The sequence below is a fragment of the Camelus dromedarius genome, chromosome 24 (genome assembly GCF_036321535.1).
Source record: "Camelus dromedarius isolate mCamDro1 chromosome 24, mCamDro1.pat, whole genome shotgun sequence".
In the NCBI taxonomy this organism is placed as follows: domain Eukaryota; kingdom Metazoa; phylum Chordata; class Mammalia; order Artiodactyla; family Camelidae; genus Camelus; species Camelus dromedarius.
Window position 1 is genome coordinate 24710783 of NC_087459.1, and position 17073 is coordinate 24727855.

Genomic DNA, 17073 nt, shown 5'->3' on the forward strand with positions numbered 1-17073 from the left:
CATATGGCTCTGTAGAAAGCACACAGAGAACCGTCCACAGGCGCCCCAAACCCAGCAAAGAGACTTCCACCAGCCAAGAAGCCATGATTGGGGAGGGAGAGGAGGAAGGAGTAGGGGCAGAGCTCTCCGTGGAGGGGGGCGCATTGTTATGATGCCTGAACCCCTTTCTTTCTGCCCATCTGCTGTGGAGGGGGTACTGGGAGGGGGCGCAGGGGGGAAGCCGAGCGAGAACGAGGAAACCAAGAGACCAGGCACGGCTTGGCGATTCCCTCCTGCCGCCTGTCTGCCCGCGCCCCCAACTACCCCCCAACAATAAGACCTCAGCCTAGACAGACATACAGCCAGACCGACCAGAGCGCGGCGGGGGAGGCAGCAGAGCCAGGAGCAGCCGAGGTGGGGGGGTCGTGCCTATAAAGGGAAACCGGGGGGAGGGGGTCCCCCTTACCTCCAGCGCTTCAAAAGTGACAAAGCTGGTCATGGCAAATCCATCAATGATGTCCTCTTCGGCCGAGGTGGACTCTCTCCGCTTCCTCCGCGGGGGTCTGGGCCGGGACGGGGCGGAGGACGGGGACTTCCCATTGTCTTCCTTGTCGGAGCCCGACGAGGAGGCGAGCGAGGGCGCCCGGGTCCGGCCGGCCCCGCCGCCGCCGGCCGCGCCGGCCCCCAGCCCGCCCCGGGAGCGCCTCTCCCGGTCTCGCTGCGACCGCGACCGCCGCTTTTTGCGGAGTCCATGGCCCCGCGTCGGGCCATCCATGGCTCTGCCGCGCCGGGGTCTCCCCGCTCGCTGCCTGCCCGCCACAGGCTCCGGCCGCGGCCGCACAAAAAAATTGACACCAACCCCTCCCTCCCCCTTCTCGGCTTCCCTCCGCCCCGAGGAGGGCGCGGGGGAGACGGCGGCCGAAAGAAGGGAGAGAGGGGAAGAAAGAGAGGAGAAAGAAAAGGGGGAAGGGGCGGAGAGAGGGAGGAGGGACGGGAGCGAGGGCGAGAGGCAGGGAGCCCAAGTGCGGGGCTGCCCACAGCACCGAGGGTCGGAGATTCCTGTGAGCAGCGCCGAGCAAAGTAATGGCTGAACACACAGGTCTCCTTTAGAGGAAAAAAAAAAAAAATAACTCACCAAGCAGGCAATAAATCAGAATAGCGGAATGCTTTGATCAAGAGACTGGGAGGCTCCGGGGAGCCCTCCCCGCGGCCATTCTCCGCCGCGCCCCCCGCCCCCCGAAAACGCCTGGTACCCCCGACTCCAAATCGGGTCCGAAAAGGTCGCGCAAAAGTGGGGGCAATGAACTTCACCCGCCCCTCACGCAGGAAAACACCCCCGCCGCCTCTCACACACGCCTCAGAGAAAACTCACTCCCAGGCTCCAAAAATTTTAAGAAATGCTTCCAGGGGAGGCCACGGCTTCCGAGCGACCTGAGAGGGACGAGACCCCCCAGAGAGGGAAGCATAATAATGAAATAATTAAGAAGGGAGAGGGCGAAACTGGAAGAGGTGGAAAAGAAGGGAGGTGGAGGAAGGGAAGGAGGATGCTGGAGCAGTTGTGGGGTTTGCTTTTCGGCTCGGAGGGGGGAGGAGAGGGAGATGAAAGAAGAGAAGAAGCAGCCCCTGACGCTGCCACCCACCCACCCCTCCTCAAAAAAATATTTTTTCCAGTCCCAGAGAAGAGGTCACCCTTCCTCAAAAAAGGGAGGGGGCGAGTCAGTCGACGAGGAAAGCAGAAAGAAATCTCCAGTGAGAGAGACACCGGTGTGCCGCCGCCGCCGCCTCTTCTCTTCGCCCAGCCTGAGTGAGAAGCGCGGCTAGGAAGCGCCAAGAACGCCGCTCTCGCCGCCGCCGCTAACGCTGCCGCCGCCGCCGCCGCGAGAGCCCCAAGCCGGAGGGTGCACGGCGTGTCCCCGGGCGGCTGCAGCGGGAGCCCGGGCACGGCCCCATCCTCCGCCCGCCCGCCTCGCTCAGCTCCCGCTCCTCCCCCTCCGCGGCCGGCCCACCGCCGCCGCCCGCCTCAGCCCAGCCCCGCGCCCGCCCGCGCGCGCCGCGCGCACGCGCACCGCCCTACCCGCGCCTCTCTCTGCGCGCGCTCCCGCCCCCGCGGCCCCGGCCAGCTGGATCACGTGGCCTGCCGGGCTCCCTCCTCCCCCGCCCCCTCCCCAGTTGTAGAGTGTGTAGAAAGCAAAAGGCTGGGGGCTGGCCGCGCTCGCGAGCCTAGGGCATGCGCGCTGGGGCGGCCGGGCCTGCGCACTGGGGGCGGAGGGGAGCCAGGAGTAAGGAGCGAGGGGGGGGCGGGGGCGTGGTGGGGGCCGCCCGCGTGGGGTCGGCTGTGGCCCGCCAGAGTTGGCGCGTGAGGGTGTGGAAGCCGCGGAATGATTCCGCCAGTCATACCCGGGATGCGGTCGGAGCGCTGTCCGTCTGCTCCGCGCGACCCGCTCCGCGTCCCCCGCACCCTCCTCAGGACACTTGTCCTTGGCCTCCCCCTACCCCAGGTCCGCTGAAGCTGCCCGGGCCGCCTTCTCCTGAGGCCCCCAGGATATTTTCCCTGGACAACCTACGCAGCGAGGAAAGGAGGGGTTTCAGAGAAGGGTTATAAGGGAGGCTTCCCGGGAGTGGGGGCGCGACCTCAGGCGACAGAAAAGAGAGCGAGTGCCAAACCGCGGGCCTCTGCTCCGCTGGGGGGCACTGGGAGGCCCCACGGCAGAGATGGAAACTTTTCTCCCACGTGGTAGCACAACGCGTGGCCGAGTGACCCGGCACCGGAATGACCTCTGAGCCCTCCAATCCTTCAAGCGGGAGCCCTTGAGACGCGCCAGCGGCTGGGGAGCTGGGAGCGCGCGGCCGAGGGCTGAACTTGAACCTTGGCGGCTGCCGCCTGGGATGAGGAGGCGGGGCTGGAGGGGCCGGGACCGCCCCAGACCGAGGACCCGTTAGACCCACAAAACGAAGCCCCTGCCACCGAGGGCTTCCTTTATTTGGGGAGAGGAGGGAATTTCCTTGCTTTTCCTATCACTGCCCCTCCTCCCGCTGCAGTGTAGCTGATGCTTATAAAAAGTTGTATTAAAGGAGTTGACTGCAGCCCAGAATCGATCAACAAACGTGAACAGCGTCTCTGGGTAAAATAGCTGTGCATTTTCTCGGGATACTGGAATTTCTGATGCGGATGGAAAAGGCGCCGACAGCCCTTTTTCACTAGCCTGTTAGCTACCCACTTAACTTTATGTCCAGGCACATAAACACTGTGGCACATAACCCCTTACCCCCAGTACCCTACACTTGGGAAGGAAGAAAAAGAAAATGAAGTGACATTTTTTAATTGTCCACAATGAATCAGGCACCATACTAGACGCTTTGTTCATGATTTCTTTTCTTTAGAATCTAAATCTGCACGTTTTATTAGTGCAAATGAAAAGAAGTGGTAAAGAAAAAGTAAGGACGTGACAACCTGACATACCCAAGATTCATTCATTCATTTCTTAATTTAACAATTATTAGGGCTTACTAGGTACCAGGCACAGTTCTAGGCGCTGGGAAAACGGTGGTCCACAAAACAGAGAGAAAGTCTTCCTTCTTGGATCTTAAGTGTTCTAGACGCAAGCCTCACTCATCTTGCACTTAAGACAATTTAATGATTGGTCATTCCCTTAAGTCACACTTGTTCAGCGTTTCCATTTCCAGATTCCAGATCTGGATCCTTATGAAATTGAGGTAGGGGACGGGATAGGAGGATGGTAGGCGCCAAGAAGGAAGAGCGAAGAGGAACAACCACTATAAACCATGAATGAGACTTGAGCTTTCTGTCTGTCCGGGGAACAAACCATTTGACCTTAGGCAAGACTGTTAAATGACTAGTTTTCTCATCTGTAAATCAAAGAGTTTCAATTAAATATTCAAAAACCTCCCTTTCAGGTCTACCACTGGCCTTCTCAACAGATGACATATTTTCAAGTACATTGTGTGCTTTATTTCTTGAAACAAGTAACGGACAGATGGGATCTGATGCAATTTATTACGAACATGGTGTCACCTTCCAAAATTACCTGTCTAAGAAAACTGAGCCTGCTGCCCTTGGAGCCATTAGCTAAAACAGTACCTCTGTACAGAACGTAACTTCTGTGATAACTTTTGGGAATTGTCCCAGCAGCTCCTGAAATCCTCGCTGAGGTTATCAGGCTCATTCCTTAAAAAAAAAAAAAAAAAGAGAGAGAGAGAGAAAGGAAGAAAGAAAGAAAAAGAAAGAAAGAAAGAAAGAAAGAAAGAAAGAAAGAAAGAAAGAAAGAAAGAAAGAAAGAAAGAAAGAAAGAAAGAAAGAAAGAAAGAAAGAAAGAGAAAGAAAGAAAGAAAAAGAAAGAAAGGAAGGAAGAAGGAAGGAAGGAAGGAAGGAAGGAAGAGGGAGGAAGGAAGGAAGGAAGGAAGAGGGAGGAAGGAAGGAAGGAAGGAAGAAAAAAAGAAAAGCAAGGTTTTTGTAATTTAAAGAAAAGATCTGGGCTCATTTTTAGGGATTTTAGGAATGTGGAACATACATTACATACTTGTAAGTTTCAAGGAAAACTAGGAACTAACGTAATTACAGTCACTTTTCAACAACTTTGTGGGTTGGGTTGAGGAAGGTGTGAAATTGGCAAATATAATAAAAAGTATAATATTAGTGACTTTCCAGAGTAGCCTTTGGCAGTCCTGTCTTTAAAGAGTAATGTCTGGTAGGGTAAAAAAATGGATGGTAATGCACTGCACCCAAGAACCTTGCCTCTGGCAAGAGTAATTTGCAAATGCATTTTGGGATAATGTTTAAATGATTTTTTTTCAGGGTCCAAGTGTAATGCTCACTGGAATTGGTAATGCCTTTTGGGACACAGTTTCAATTTTCTTCCATCAGAGAATTTAAATTGTTTGTGGATTATATTGCCCATATTTGTTTCTAATTCTCCATGTTGCCTATGTTGTAAGAGCTGATGATTAATAACCACCATATAATAAGCTAGGTGCTTACTATGTGCAAGGCATTATTCTAAGTTGCATTAAAATATCTCATTTAATTTTCATAAATTTTGAGAAAGGTTTTTATTATATTAGCTATGTTACAGTTAAGTAAATTGAGGCTTAAAAAGGTTAAGCATAGGTGGCATAGCTGTTTTCTGGTAAGCTGAATTTGGTCTGAGTGACTCTAAAACTTACTCTCATGATGGTTATGCTGACATGCCTTCCTCAAAATGATTCTTCAAGAGATCAAATGTTAAATGTTATGTATATAGTACAACCACTTTGGAAAACTGCTGTATCTACTAAAGTTAAACATATGAAAATGCTTTGGCCCAGAAATTCCTTTCCTAAAAATATACCAATGTTGAATGTATACCAAAAAATATCTATTAAACAGCTCAGAGCAACTCTATTTATAATAACCCCCAAACTGGAAACAAATGAAATATTCATTGACAGTAAAGTAGATAAATAATTGTTGATATACTCATATAATGGAAATCTATACATCACTAAGAATGAACAATATGCTTCTAAATGCAGCAACATATGAATCTCTTAAATATGATGCTAAGTAAAAGAAGTGAGACACACAAGAGTATGTATTGTACAAAAACATGCAAAACTCATTTATGCTATCAGAAGTTAGGATAGTGGTTACCCCTGAAGGGAGCTAACGACTGGGAGGGGCCATGAATTGGTCCTCTGGGGAGTTGGTCATGTTCTGTTTTCTTGGGGCTGGTAATGGTTGCACATGTGTGCTCAGTGTGTGAAACTTCATCAAACAACACTTTTCTGTATGTATATTACACTTCAACAACAACAAAAAATTTAATGCTGGTGGATTTGTATACATATGAGTAACTCTGTAATACTCCATTTTTTTTTTCATGTGTTGATGTCACTACCCAAATGCTCATCAGCAGTAAAATGGATAAATAAGCTATGGTTTATTCACACAATAACATACAGTGTGACTATACAATGGAATACTGTAAGTAAAGCAAAATAAAGCATAGTGTATTATCAGATTTCTTTTTTTTTAAAATCAGATTTCTTACCGGGCAGAACAGAAGATAAAGATTAAACTTGAAATGGGCAGCCTGAATGAGGGCACAATTCTTATCAGCAAAAGCTTAGGTGAATTCTTAGCTAAAAGATTGTAGTTGATAAAGAGTAAAGCTAAAAAAACTAATTCCAGAAGAGGTTGCTTATTTAGTAGGGAAGACACTCGAGTGGCTCTGGAATACACAAAAGAAAAAACTTACATCTGTGTCCAGGAATAAACTACTTAACCCAGGAGAGCCTCTCCATTTGTGCAAACTTTTATTCGAATCAATGATTAATACTCAAACTACATCTTCAACATTCAACCTTGACTAGTCAGAGAATACTGTTATAGCTCAATAACTGAACTAAACTCTGAACCCTCCATGCGGCGATAGCTATTTTTGGTATCAGATTTTCTAAATTACTAAATTTTTACATCCCTTTAAGTCTTGCACTTTGCACTCTGCCAACACGGCAATTATTAATACATCTTTCTTGGTATTACATACCGGTATATAATGTTTGAATTTAATTTATTAGGAAAATTGATTTTTAACTCAAGGCACTAAGGTTTATGTTTTGGTCGTTTATAACTTTCAGTTACATATTTTGTGTGTGTGTCTGCTCTGAGGCCAAGGTAGAACTGAGCTGGTTAATGGATCTATCTTTATGCTGTTTCCAAATTAGCAAATAAGGAGACTAACACATTTAATGTTCCTTCTTGAACACTCATAAGTAATTTTTAATAATAAATATTCCTGGGGAGAAGTGATAGCTTGCGTTAACTGACAGGTAGCCCATCAGCAATAGCATTGTTGTAACTTTGCCCTAATTATCACCTGCTGGTTTAATTTTTTTCTGCACTGGAAGTTGTTTTTCAAACTTCAATTTTAATGTTAAAAAAAAAAGGCAGGGGGAGGAAATGTGAAACGTGTGGTTCAATTTACTAAGTGTTGTGCCGCTTTCCATAATATTGTACAATAAACTTTCATCATCTCTGCAGGTGCCCCTGATGAATGACACATCGATCAACCCATATTTTTCAGACTCTGCCATATGAAGCCAATGAAAAATACCTGCTGGTGACCAAATGATTATCTCATGAAAAGGTAGTCTGGCAAATTTAACAAGCTTTAGATTTTCACAAAACCAACTAGCCTTCCTGTTCCTTCTTAGGGCAATCCTTTCTACTTGAAGAGTCATTGACATGGTCAGGTGGGAAAATTAATGGAAAATCATTAAAAAAAAAAAACTTTAAATGACTCTTTAATGCTACCAATGGGAGATCTCCTTATTTATTACTGATTATAACCCAGAGGATCAATTTCTCTATTGGGTTTGGGAGATGACTTGTGATGGTTAATGATTTTATTTTTATTTTTATTTGAAGAGCAGTATGGATCTAAAAGGATCACATTCAGATAAGATAACATCCTGGTTGAAGACATTATCAATCTTTTGGAATTACATGAAGAATGTAATAAATTATAGCCCAGACCTAACTACAAGCTCCTATTTACAAAGCCTAGTAAATTATTTTACATTTCAGCTGTATTCAAGGCATTTCACGGTCTGGTCCCAATTACATTATTAACCCCTTTTATTCCAGCATATATATTTCTATGCATCCTAGGCTAGCTCCTGCCCAGAACACTTCCATGCCTTTACCCGTGCTAGTCCATCACCCTAGAATCTCTTCTCCTACTGTCTGGACTTACTAAATGTCTACTCATCCATCAAGACCAATTTATCTATCAATGCCAGCTCCTCCAAACAGCTTATGCAGATTGCTACTTCCATTCAGAATTAAGAGCCTCTTCTCTGCTTATGTGGCACTTGGTTTATGTATATTTTATTGCATTATTATATATTTCAAAATAATATAATGAACAATCATGTACTTTCCCAGAAGCTCAAGAAATAAAACATTTCCAAAATACTTGAACCTTCCTATGCACCTCCTTTGGTACTGTGTCCTTCTCCCTCTCTACTCCTCAGCCTCTCTCCCTCTTCCTCACCCTCCCCACAGAGGATCATTATCCTGAATTCCGTGCTTATCACTGCATGCATTTCTCTACATTTGTACTTCATTGGAAGTATCCCTAAATAATATATAGCATTCTTTTGCATGTTTCAAATTTTACATAAGTAATATCAATCTAAGTCTATTCTTCTAAAACTTGTTTATATTCAGTGTTTTATTTGTGAGAGTTATTTGTGTTGATAGATATAGTTCCTCTGCATTCATTTTCACTGTTGCCTAGTATTCCAGTATATTACTATTCCATAATATATCTATTTATATCTTGTCAACAGACATTTGGATTGTTTACAGTTTTTGTCATAAATACACAGGTGCACAAGGAGACATGACCTCCTTTTTCTAAATGACTGCTATAAAATTTATCACACTCTTCTATTACTTTGCTATTATATACACATCTTGTTACTTTTTCCTATCACTTGATAAATTCTAAAGGATAGTGACTGGGCAGGCAATGGCAGGTGCTCAATAAATGTTAACTGGTTTGATGACTTACCCTTTCCATATTTGAGCTTAGATTTTGTAGGCTCAGGCTGCTATCTTTTCATTACAGTACCAAAGAGGGCTTGAAATTTTAGATTTTCATACTTCTACTTTAGAAATCCTAGAAGGAAGCACCAAGGGACAGGTAATGGGTCAGATTTAGTATTAAAATGGGCTCCTACCAAGCATGTGTCTTTAAAAATGAGTTGGTAGTATCTCTGAGTTCCTCAATTCCTCTGTCAATTTTGGAACACAGTAGATGTTTCTCTATGAAATTGTGATTACTCAGTGATCTCTTCTTTTTTCAAGTGCAATTATTCTTTTGAAAGATCCTAAAAAGAGGAAACAACATTTCCATTGGTGATAAAAATTTATTGACTCAGAACAAACAAATAAACACATTGTTTCAACTATCCAAATAAAGAATATTGGCCAGTTTCTAGAATGGGCTCATATTACCACAAATTTTCATAAAATAGTTATTTAAATAGCAGGGTAATTGATAAGAAACTAGCTAGCAGAAGAAAATATTTATAATTTAAACTGTTTATATGTTGTCAATACAATTTTACCATATATATGTTTCCCCCCTAAGTTTAATTTCTTAAATTTAAAAGAGGATATTATGTATACAAAGATTTTTATAGCATTATCATTTGTAATAAGGAAAAAAACAGAAATAAATGCCCTACAATGAAGGATAATTAAGAAAGAAACATAACATGGAAATATGTTACAATTTATGGATTCACTAAAATTATACATGTGATTTTGTGAGGACGTGTTAATCAATGACATAGAGTTATACATACCTTGTGACTACAGTTGCTTTTTTAATTGTTAAATTATGTATTGTCTGTGAAGTTTAGAAGGAATAAAACTACATATATAGTTGCTTTATTTTAGTGGCAGTTTGGATGGAAAGTTATTTTTAAATTGCTGTTCTATATGTTAAATTCACTTAATAATAAATAAAACTGTGTAAGTATGATATTTCTTTTCAAGTAAAATTTGTATTAGGGTGACTGACTATTCTGGTTTAGTTGGAACCAAAAGGTTTCCCTAGATAGAAGACATTCAATGCTAAAACTGGGACCATCCTCGTCTACATGGGATGGTTGGTCACCCTGTAATGTGTCTTTCATTGGTAGGAGAAGGTGGGAAGAAATTGCATTTTACTTCAATTGTCAGGAAATAAACTAGATACCAGTTTGGTCACTAACCAAAAATTATTAATACTTAAAACTCTTCTTTCCTATATTGTGGCTAACCTTGGAAAACTGCACACAAAGTCTTAAAGAGAAAACCTTCTACTAATTACATATTCACCTGGTATCCATTTCAACAAATGAAATTACTCTCGGCAAACATTAATTGACATAATTACTGAAACACCAAAATCAGATTAACCACAGTGGCTCAAAGAAAAAAGAAAAGAAATCATGGGTCCAGCAAATTGCAAACATGTTTAAAAAAAAAAAAAGACGCTTGAAAAGGTTGTTCAACTTGTAGACAGTTTTAAAGAAAGCTAATAAAACATGGCTATTTCATTATTCAGTCATGAGATAATTCTGGGTTCTGAACAGCATATTTTGGCTGTATTGCTGCTTAAAAGTAAGCTGTCCTAATATCCTGCACTTTGTCAATTGTTCTTGTAATCTCCAACGTGCATGCTTTGGTGACATAGCATTCCTGTTGGAAGACAAATTGTATCCACTACTGTTATCTATTTTCATAATTAACAATCATGCAGTTATTCTAGAAGCCCAACAGCAGCAACAATGACATCTTTGTACTTGCAAAAAGCTTACTTTTCAAATTCCTGGCTCTTTTTTCCTAAAACACTGACATCATAGTAAAACATTGTTCTCCTTGCTTTGGATTCAAATCATCTGATAAATTAGAAAAACCTGAAGAAAACAAAAGAAGACATGTGTTAGTATAATTTCTCAAGGCAAAAAAGTCTTTGCTCGGATGTCTTTATTTCTATTGCTTGAATAGATGCACTCTATTGTTTCATGGTCTTACTTCTTCATTTCCGAGGCCAGATTATCCTTGCCACTTAAAATCCCTGGCACAATTCACCTTCCATGCGCTCTGTTCCAGTTATCAGACTATTATCAGAATGTCTTTGCTTTCCAGGATCTTTTATCAAATCTCATTAACATTCTTGATCACATCATGACTATTGCTATTATTTATTTTTGGTCTTCTATTCAGAATGCTCTCTCTTTATTGCAAAATTTGCTTTGTTCGCCCTATCATTAATAAGTAGTCCCACACATTAGTAAAGAATTCTGCATTTGTTGAAAATCAACTCCAATCTATCAGAGAAACATAGTAAAAGCAAAACATAGACATACTGTGGTATGATTCTTCAAGATAAAAACAGAAGTGTGCTCAGATTCTTTGTCACTCTTGCTTGAGCATATGGAATCAAGCACTTCACCACCTGCAAAATCTATTGCAAACTCTTCTCCTAAATTATTAATTTCTAATTGCATTCCCTATTAATAATACCTTAATCTTATCTAACAGAAATATAATCATATTATAACCACAAACATAACAGGGCAAAAATAAGGGAAAAAAGGAAAAAGAAAGAGGGGAAGCTGTAACTCACCATAAAAATAAAACACAGAGATTTTATGCATTATTGTATTTTATGTACCCATTATTGTCAAGCTGTAGGTCTTATACTGTAGAGAAATTGCAAAGACAGAAACAGTAGACTGTATTTGTTTTGTTCAACACCCAAAAAAGTTTACTTTTCTTGGATTCTCTACATTAGGCTTCCCAAACAGCTAACAGCATGTCACTTTCTCTACCTCTGTATCATCACCTCCCTCTTTCCTTCTCTCTCTCTCTCTTTCACACACACACACACACACACACACACACACACACCAGGGTTTATCTGTGGTCAAGTCCACACTGACAAATTCTTTCCTCCATTCTGCCAGAGATTTGTTGATTATCCCAGTTCACCTTTGTAGTGGACAGTCAACACATAGTAACTTTACAAACACCATTGATGATGGATGCCAAAACCCTTGAGAAACAGGATATCCACAAAGTCCCTGAGTCATTCCTGAGATCATTTATTAATTATATGCAGAAATAGAAATATGCAGACATTTGGTGACTACCACCTGAACCAAATGATCAAACCCTGCAGGTACCAAGTATAACATCACATATCCCTGATGAAAGGTAAACCTACAATTGGAAGTTATTATAGCCAGATAGCAAAGTTTGAGGCCATGTGTTTCCTTACGTAAAAATAACCGGACAGGGGACAGGTGAGTATAGCTCAGTGGTTAGCATGGATAGAGGTCCTGGGTTCAATTCCCAGTATCTCATTAAAAAAAAAAACAAAATAAAAAAGAACAAAAATAAAGTAACAGGGTAGAAATACAGGTTAACCTACATCAATTAGAAAGAAATTATTCTTTGCTTTCAAAAGATTCAGAATTTCAATGAATTTTTATTACGGTTTTTGAGATGTGTCTTACTATTTAATGGAATTTAAAATTATCAGAAATTAAGTTAAATTGTGGTCAAAAGCCTTTTCCTACCACTCTGCTTAATATAACCTATTATATTATGTTTTTTTTTATTTCAAGCGCCACAAGCTTTCTTGAGTCACAAATGTTCTTTAAGCATTTCCAGTCTAGTTTCTAAGTTGAAGAAAAAAATACCCAATTTCTGTTCTTGTTGTTGTTGCTTCTGTTGAATCCGCATTGAAACCCAAGTGTTGCACCCCTTTAAAGCCCCTCTTTCATGCACATCAGTCATTAGCAAAACGATTCAGGACCACAGGGAAAGGTGACAGTGGCATTATGCCCATGAATGAGTAGCACCCAATATCCCCTCTATTTTTCTACCAGCGGTCTGTGAAAATGAGACTACAGAGCAGAAGAAAGGGCAATATCAACATTATAGCCCAAGTGACCTTAAAAGCGAGTAAACCCTATTATTTGAATGCAGTAACGGACCAGCCTGAGCATTATTAGTCATTCTGGATGTGACAGAAGTACACTTCCTCTTAGAGCATCAGAGTAGAAACCTTTTCAGCAATACATTTGTCTCGAGGAAGTGAAAGGGAGGAGATACACAATAATGAGAATGCTGTCTTCTGTAAAACTATTTTTTTCAGAGCTATTTCATATAAGAAAATGGAATCTGACATAAATTAATTTGCTTTGTTATATAGTTTCATTCCTCCTATCCCTTCAGGTTGCTTCTATTTTGCATACAACGTGTGGAGGGCCTTCGAAACCTTCTTTGGCCTTGGTAATAAAGATCCTGGCTTTTTCCCCTTGAGGTATTAGGACCATCTTCTCTGTAAAATCTGGACATATTTGATATGTGAACAGTGTATACATTTCTTTGTTTCCTTCCTTAAGTAGCATCCTAACATAACTCAGTTGTTCCTAGCTAAAATGATGAAACTTACCATTTAGGCATAAAGTACCGTGTATGGAAATACCTTCCACCCGGTGCTGATCTACAAATTTATACTCTTTCTGGGGGGCGGTGGGGAGTCATTTAGACATATGTATGGCACCAGAATCCCAAGGCAAGAAAAAAGACTTTCTTGGCTATATTAAAAATAATTTTATTCACCCTCAGCTAGGCAAATCTAGAGGAAGATTAGGAGATAAGTTGCCCACATTTATCATCATACATTCAATCAATACACTCACTAGACATCTCCCCTGACACACTATTAAACCAACCCCCTCTACTAGGAAGATAAAACTCTTTAAATAGAAAATAAGTAGACAGTGATGAACAGCAATATTATCCCTGCCTACAATTTAAGTTCCCAGGACTTTGGTAAACTTTTGAATCCTCTCTGCTCTGCACGTAAAATTACATTTCCCTGCTCCCTGGGGAAGATAATTTGGATGATTTGCTCTCTCGCCGGAGTTTTATAGTATAGGGCAGAAGAATGACTCCTACATTCACAGAATGAGTAGCAATGGCCGAGAATGGCCATAAATATGGGCAATGTGACAAAATTATTACAAAACTCCTATGTAATAAGGAACCAAATTGCAACTGAGGTCCAGCTTCTTGACTCCAGGGCACTGACTTGGATATGCATGGCTAACTTTGAGGGTCCTTACTTCAAGGATAGTGTAGTAATCAGGGCTCTCCAGAGAAACAGAACCAATAGAGGAACCAATACATATGCCTATCAGTTCTGCTTACCAAAAGTAGCCCCAAAATAGGTGTTCAAATTCATATGTACATTTGTAGATAGATTTATCATAAGGAATGGGCTCATGCAGTTATAGAGGCTGAGAAGTCCCACAGTCTCCTATGTATAAGCTGGAGACCCAGGAAAGCCAGTGGTGTAGTTCCAGTCTGAGTCTGAAGGCCTGAGAACCAGGAGCTCCAATGATATAAATCCCAGTCCAAGGGCAGGAGGAGACTAATGTCTCAGCTCAGTGGTCAGGCCCTCAATGGATTGAATGATGCCCCCATCTACACTAGGGAGGGCCAGCTGCTTTACTCAGTCTACTGATTTAAATGCTAAGCTCTGGAATTTGATACAACATTGTAAAATGATTATAAATCAATAAATGTTTAAAAAACAAACAAATAAATAAATCAATAAATGCTAACCTCATCTGAAACACCCTCACAGACACACCCAGAAATAATCTTTAGGCAAATATCTGGGCACCCCATATCCCATTCAAATTATCACATAAAATTAACCATCACAGATAGGAATCTAATATTTATTGACATCTACTAATGTGCCAGGCATTGTTCTATGTGCCATAACATACATCATTAATCCTGCTTGACTGGAGGCTTCAGGAAGGTATGGACCATGGCTCTTTTGCTGAGCCTTACATTCCTAGCATCCGGCATGGCTCATAAGCTCACAGTGAATATTTGCTGAATGAAGAGACGAATGAAAGGACCTCATGAAACAACCCTGTCAAATAGACAAAGTGGAGCATATCCTCATTTTAAAGATGAAGAAACTGGGGCTCAATGAGTTTGAGAAAATTGTCACTTCATTAGCACTTAGAAGAAATGTTTTCTAGCTATCTAAGCATCTTACCAGATAACAAGGGTAAAGCAAGATTCTTATTGACTAATAAAAAATGTTTTAAATACTAGAATAAGCCCATGATATCCAACATCCTGACTCTTCTTCAATAAACTGATCTCCCCTCACCCCACTCAAACACAACACTCTGTTTCTCTCTGTAGTGGGTGGGGAGAGAACAGCTTTCTGTTTTTAAGGAAAGACTCTTTATCAATTTACTCAACACAGTGACATCAGATGTGAGGATCACATAAAACACTGACTGTACCTTGTGACAATGCTGTATTTACCCCAACACTTTTTAATGAGACAGCAGCTCTTACTTATCCCACTTTACAGATAGGGAAAACAAAACAACGAGCTATAAAGTAATTTAAAGCAGTGAGTTGAATCTGGAATTCTTCAATCCCAGTCTTATATTATAATAATGTATTAATATATTATATATATTATAATAATATAATATATCTTATATTATAATAAACTGCTAATGTATCTCCCTAGAAGTCTTGACTGAGCCTATGTAACTATAGAATTATTTTGTCTGACTCATATGATGCTATTACAGTTTACAGATTAAAACTCAGGAGATATCCTATACTAATCTGAACTTCTGACAACTTTAAAAAATTCCAAAGATCTGGTAATGCCAAGAAGACTACTATGACCACATTGTCTTCCTTTCACAACCCTTTTATGTTGTAGTAAAATATGCATAACATAAAATTGACCATTTTAACCATTTCTAAGTGTACAATTCAGTGACATTAAGTACATTAAGTAACTGTCACCACTATCCATTTCCAGAACTTTTTCATCATCCCAAACAGAAACTCTACCCATTAAACAGTAACTCCTCACTCCCTCTCCTCCCCACAGCTCTTGGTAACCTCTAGTCTACTTTCTGTCTCTATGAATTTGCCTATTCTAGGTACCTCATAGAAGTGGAATCATACATATTTACCCTTTTGTGTCTGGCTTATTTGACTTAGGACAATGTTTTGTCCAGGTCGTAGCATGTATCAGAATTTCATTCCTTTTTAAGACTAAAAAGTATCCCATTGGATGCATATACCACATTTTGTTTATCCATTTATCTGTTGATTGACACTTAGGTGGTTTCTACATTTTGGCTACTGTGAACAATGCTGCTGTGAACGTTGGTGTACTGCATCCAAACCTCTGCTTTCAGTTATTTTGGTATATACCTAGAAGTGGAACTGCTGGGTAATATGGCATCTCTATGTATTCCAGTAGGCAATATGGGTGGAAATATTTTAAATTCTTGAATGGCTAAAAATGTCTTTATCCTATCTTCACATTTGATTGGTAGTTTATGTGGGAACAAAATTTTCTAGGTTGAAAATCATTTCCCTTCAGGATATTGAGGTATTGTTTCATTTGCTCTAAGCTTCCAATTTTATTACGGAGAAGTCTGATGCCATTGGGATTTCCAATCCATTATATAGGATGTAGTTTTCCTCCCTGTAAGGTTTTTTTTTTTTTTTTTTTTTTGGCTTCTTAAAAAAGACTTCTTTTTTTAGAACAGTTTTAGGTTTACAGCAAACTTAAAGGGAAGGTACAGAGATTTCCCATATATCCCCTGCTCTTATACATGCATAGCCTCTCCTATTAGCAACAGCCCCCACCACAGGCTACTTTTGTTACAACTGATGAACCTACACTGGCACATCATAATTATCCAAAGTCCATAGTTTACATTCGGGCTCACTCTTGATGTTGTATGTTCTGTAGGTCTGGACAAACATATAATGACATATACCCATCATAATGGACATACGAAAATACTCTTAGGGAGTATTTTCACTGCCCCAAAATTCCTCTCTGCTCTGCCCATTCAGCCCTCCTCCCCCCTCCCCTCCAACCCTGGCAACCATTGATCTTTTTATTGTCTTCATAATTTTGTCTTCTCTAAAATGTCATATAGTTAGAATAATACAGCATGTGGCCTTTTCAGATTGGCTTCTTTCACTTAGTAATATGCATATAAGGTTCTTCCATGTCTTTTCATGGTTTGACAGCTCATTTCTTTTTAGCACTGAATTATGTTCCATTGTCTGGATGTACCACAGTTTATTTATCCATTCATCTGCTGAAGGACATCTGGGTTTCTTCCAAGTATTGGCACTGAGGAATAAAGCTGCTGCAAACATCCATGTGCAGGTTTTTCTGTGGACCTAAGTCTTCAACTCCCTTGAGTAAATACCACGGAGCACAGTTGCTGGATCACATGGTAAAAGTGTGTTTAGTTTTGTTGGAAACTGCCAAAATGCGTTCTGAAAAGGCTGTACCCATTTGCATTCTCACCAACAGTGGATGCGAGTTCCTGTTGCTCCACACCCTCACCAGCATTTGGTGCTGTCAGTGTTCCAGATTTTGGCCATTATAATCAGCATTTAGTGGTATCTCATTGTTGTTTTAATTTCTGTAAGCT

General features: G+C 41.2%; 1 protein-coding gene across 2 annotated transcripts in view; it reads right to left on the reverse strand.

Moving 5' to 3' along the window:
- Window positions 1-2023, reverse strand: part of AUTS2 (activator of transcription and developmental regulator AUTS2) — a 922207-nt gene extending 920184 nt beyond the window's left edge. The window contains exon 1 of one of the 2 annotated variants that reach the window (XM_064478598.1): window positions 446-2023. In XM_064478598.1, the coding sequence (XP_064334668.1) occupies window positions 446-754 (309 nt within the window). In that variant the 5' untranslated portion in view covers window positions 755-2023. The remainder of the gene's footprint in view (window positions 1-445) is intronic. The other variant, XM_064478597.1, reaches the window with a different exon arrangement.
- Between the last annotated feature and the right edge of the window lie 15050 nt (window positions 2024-17073).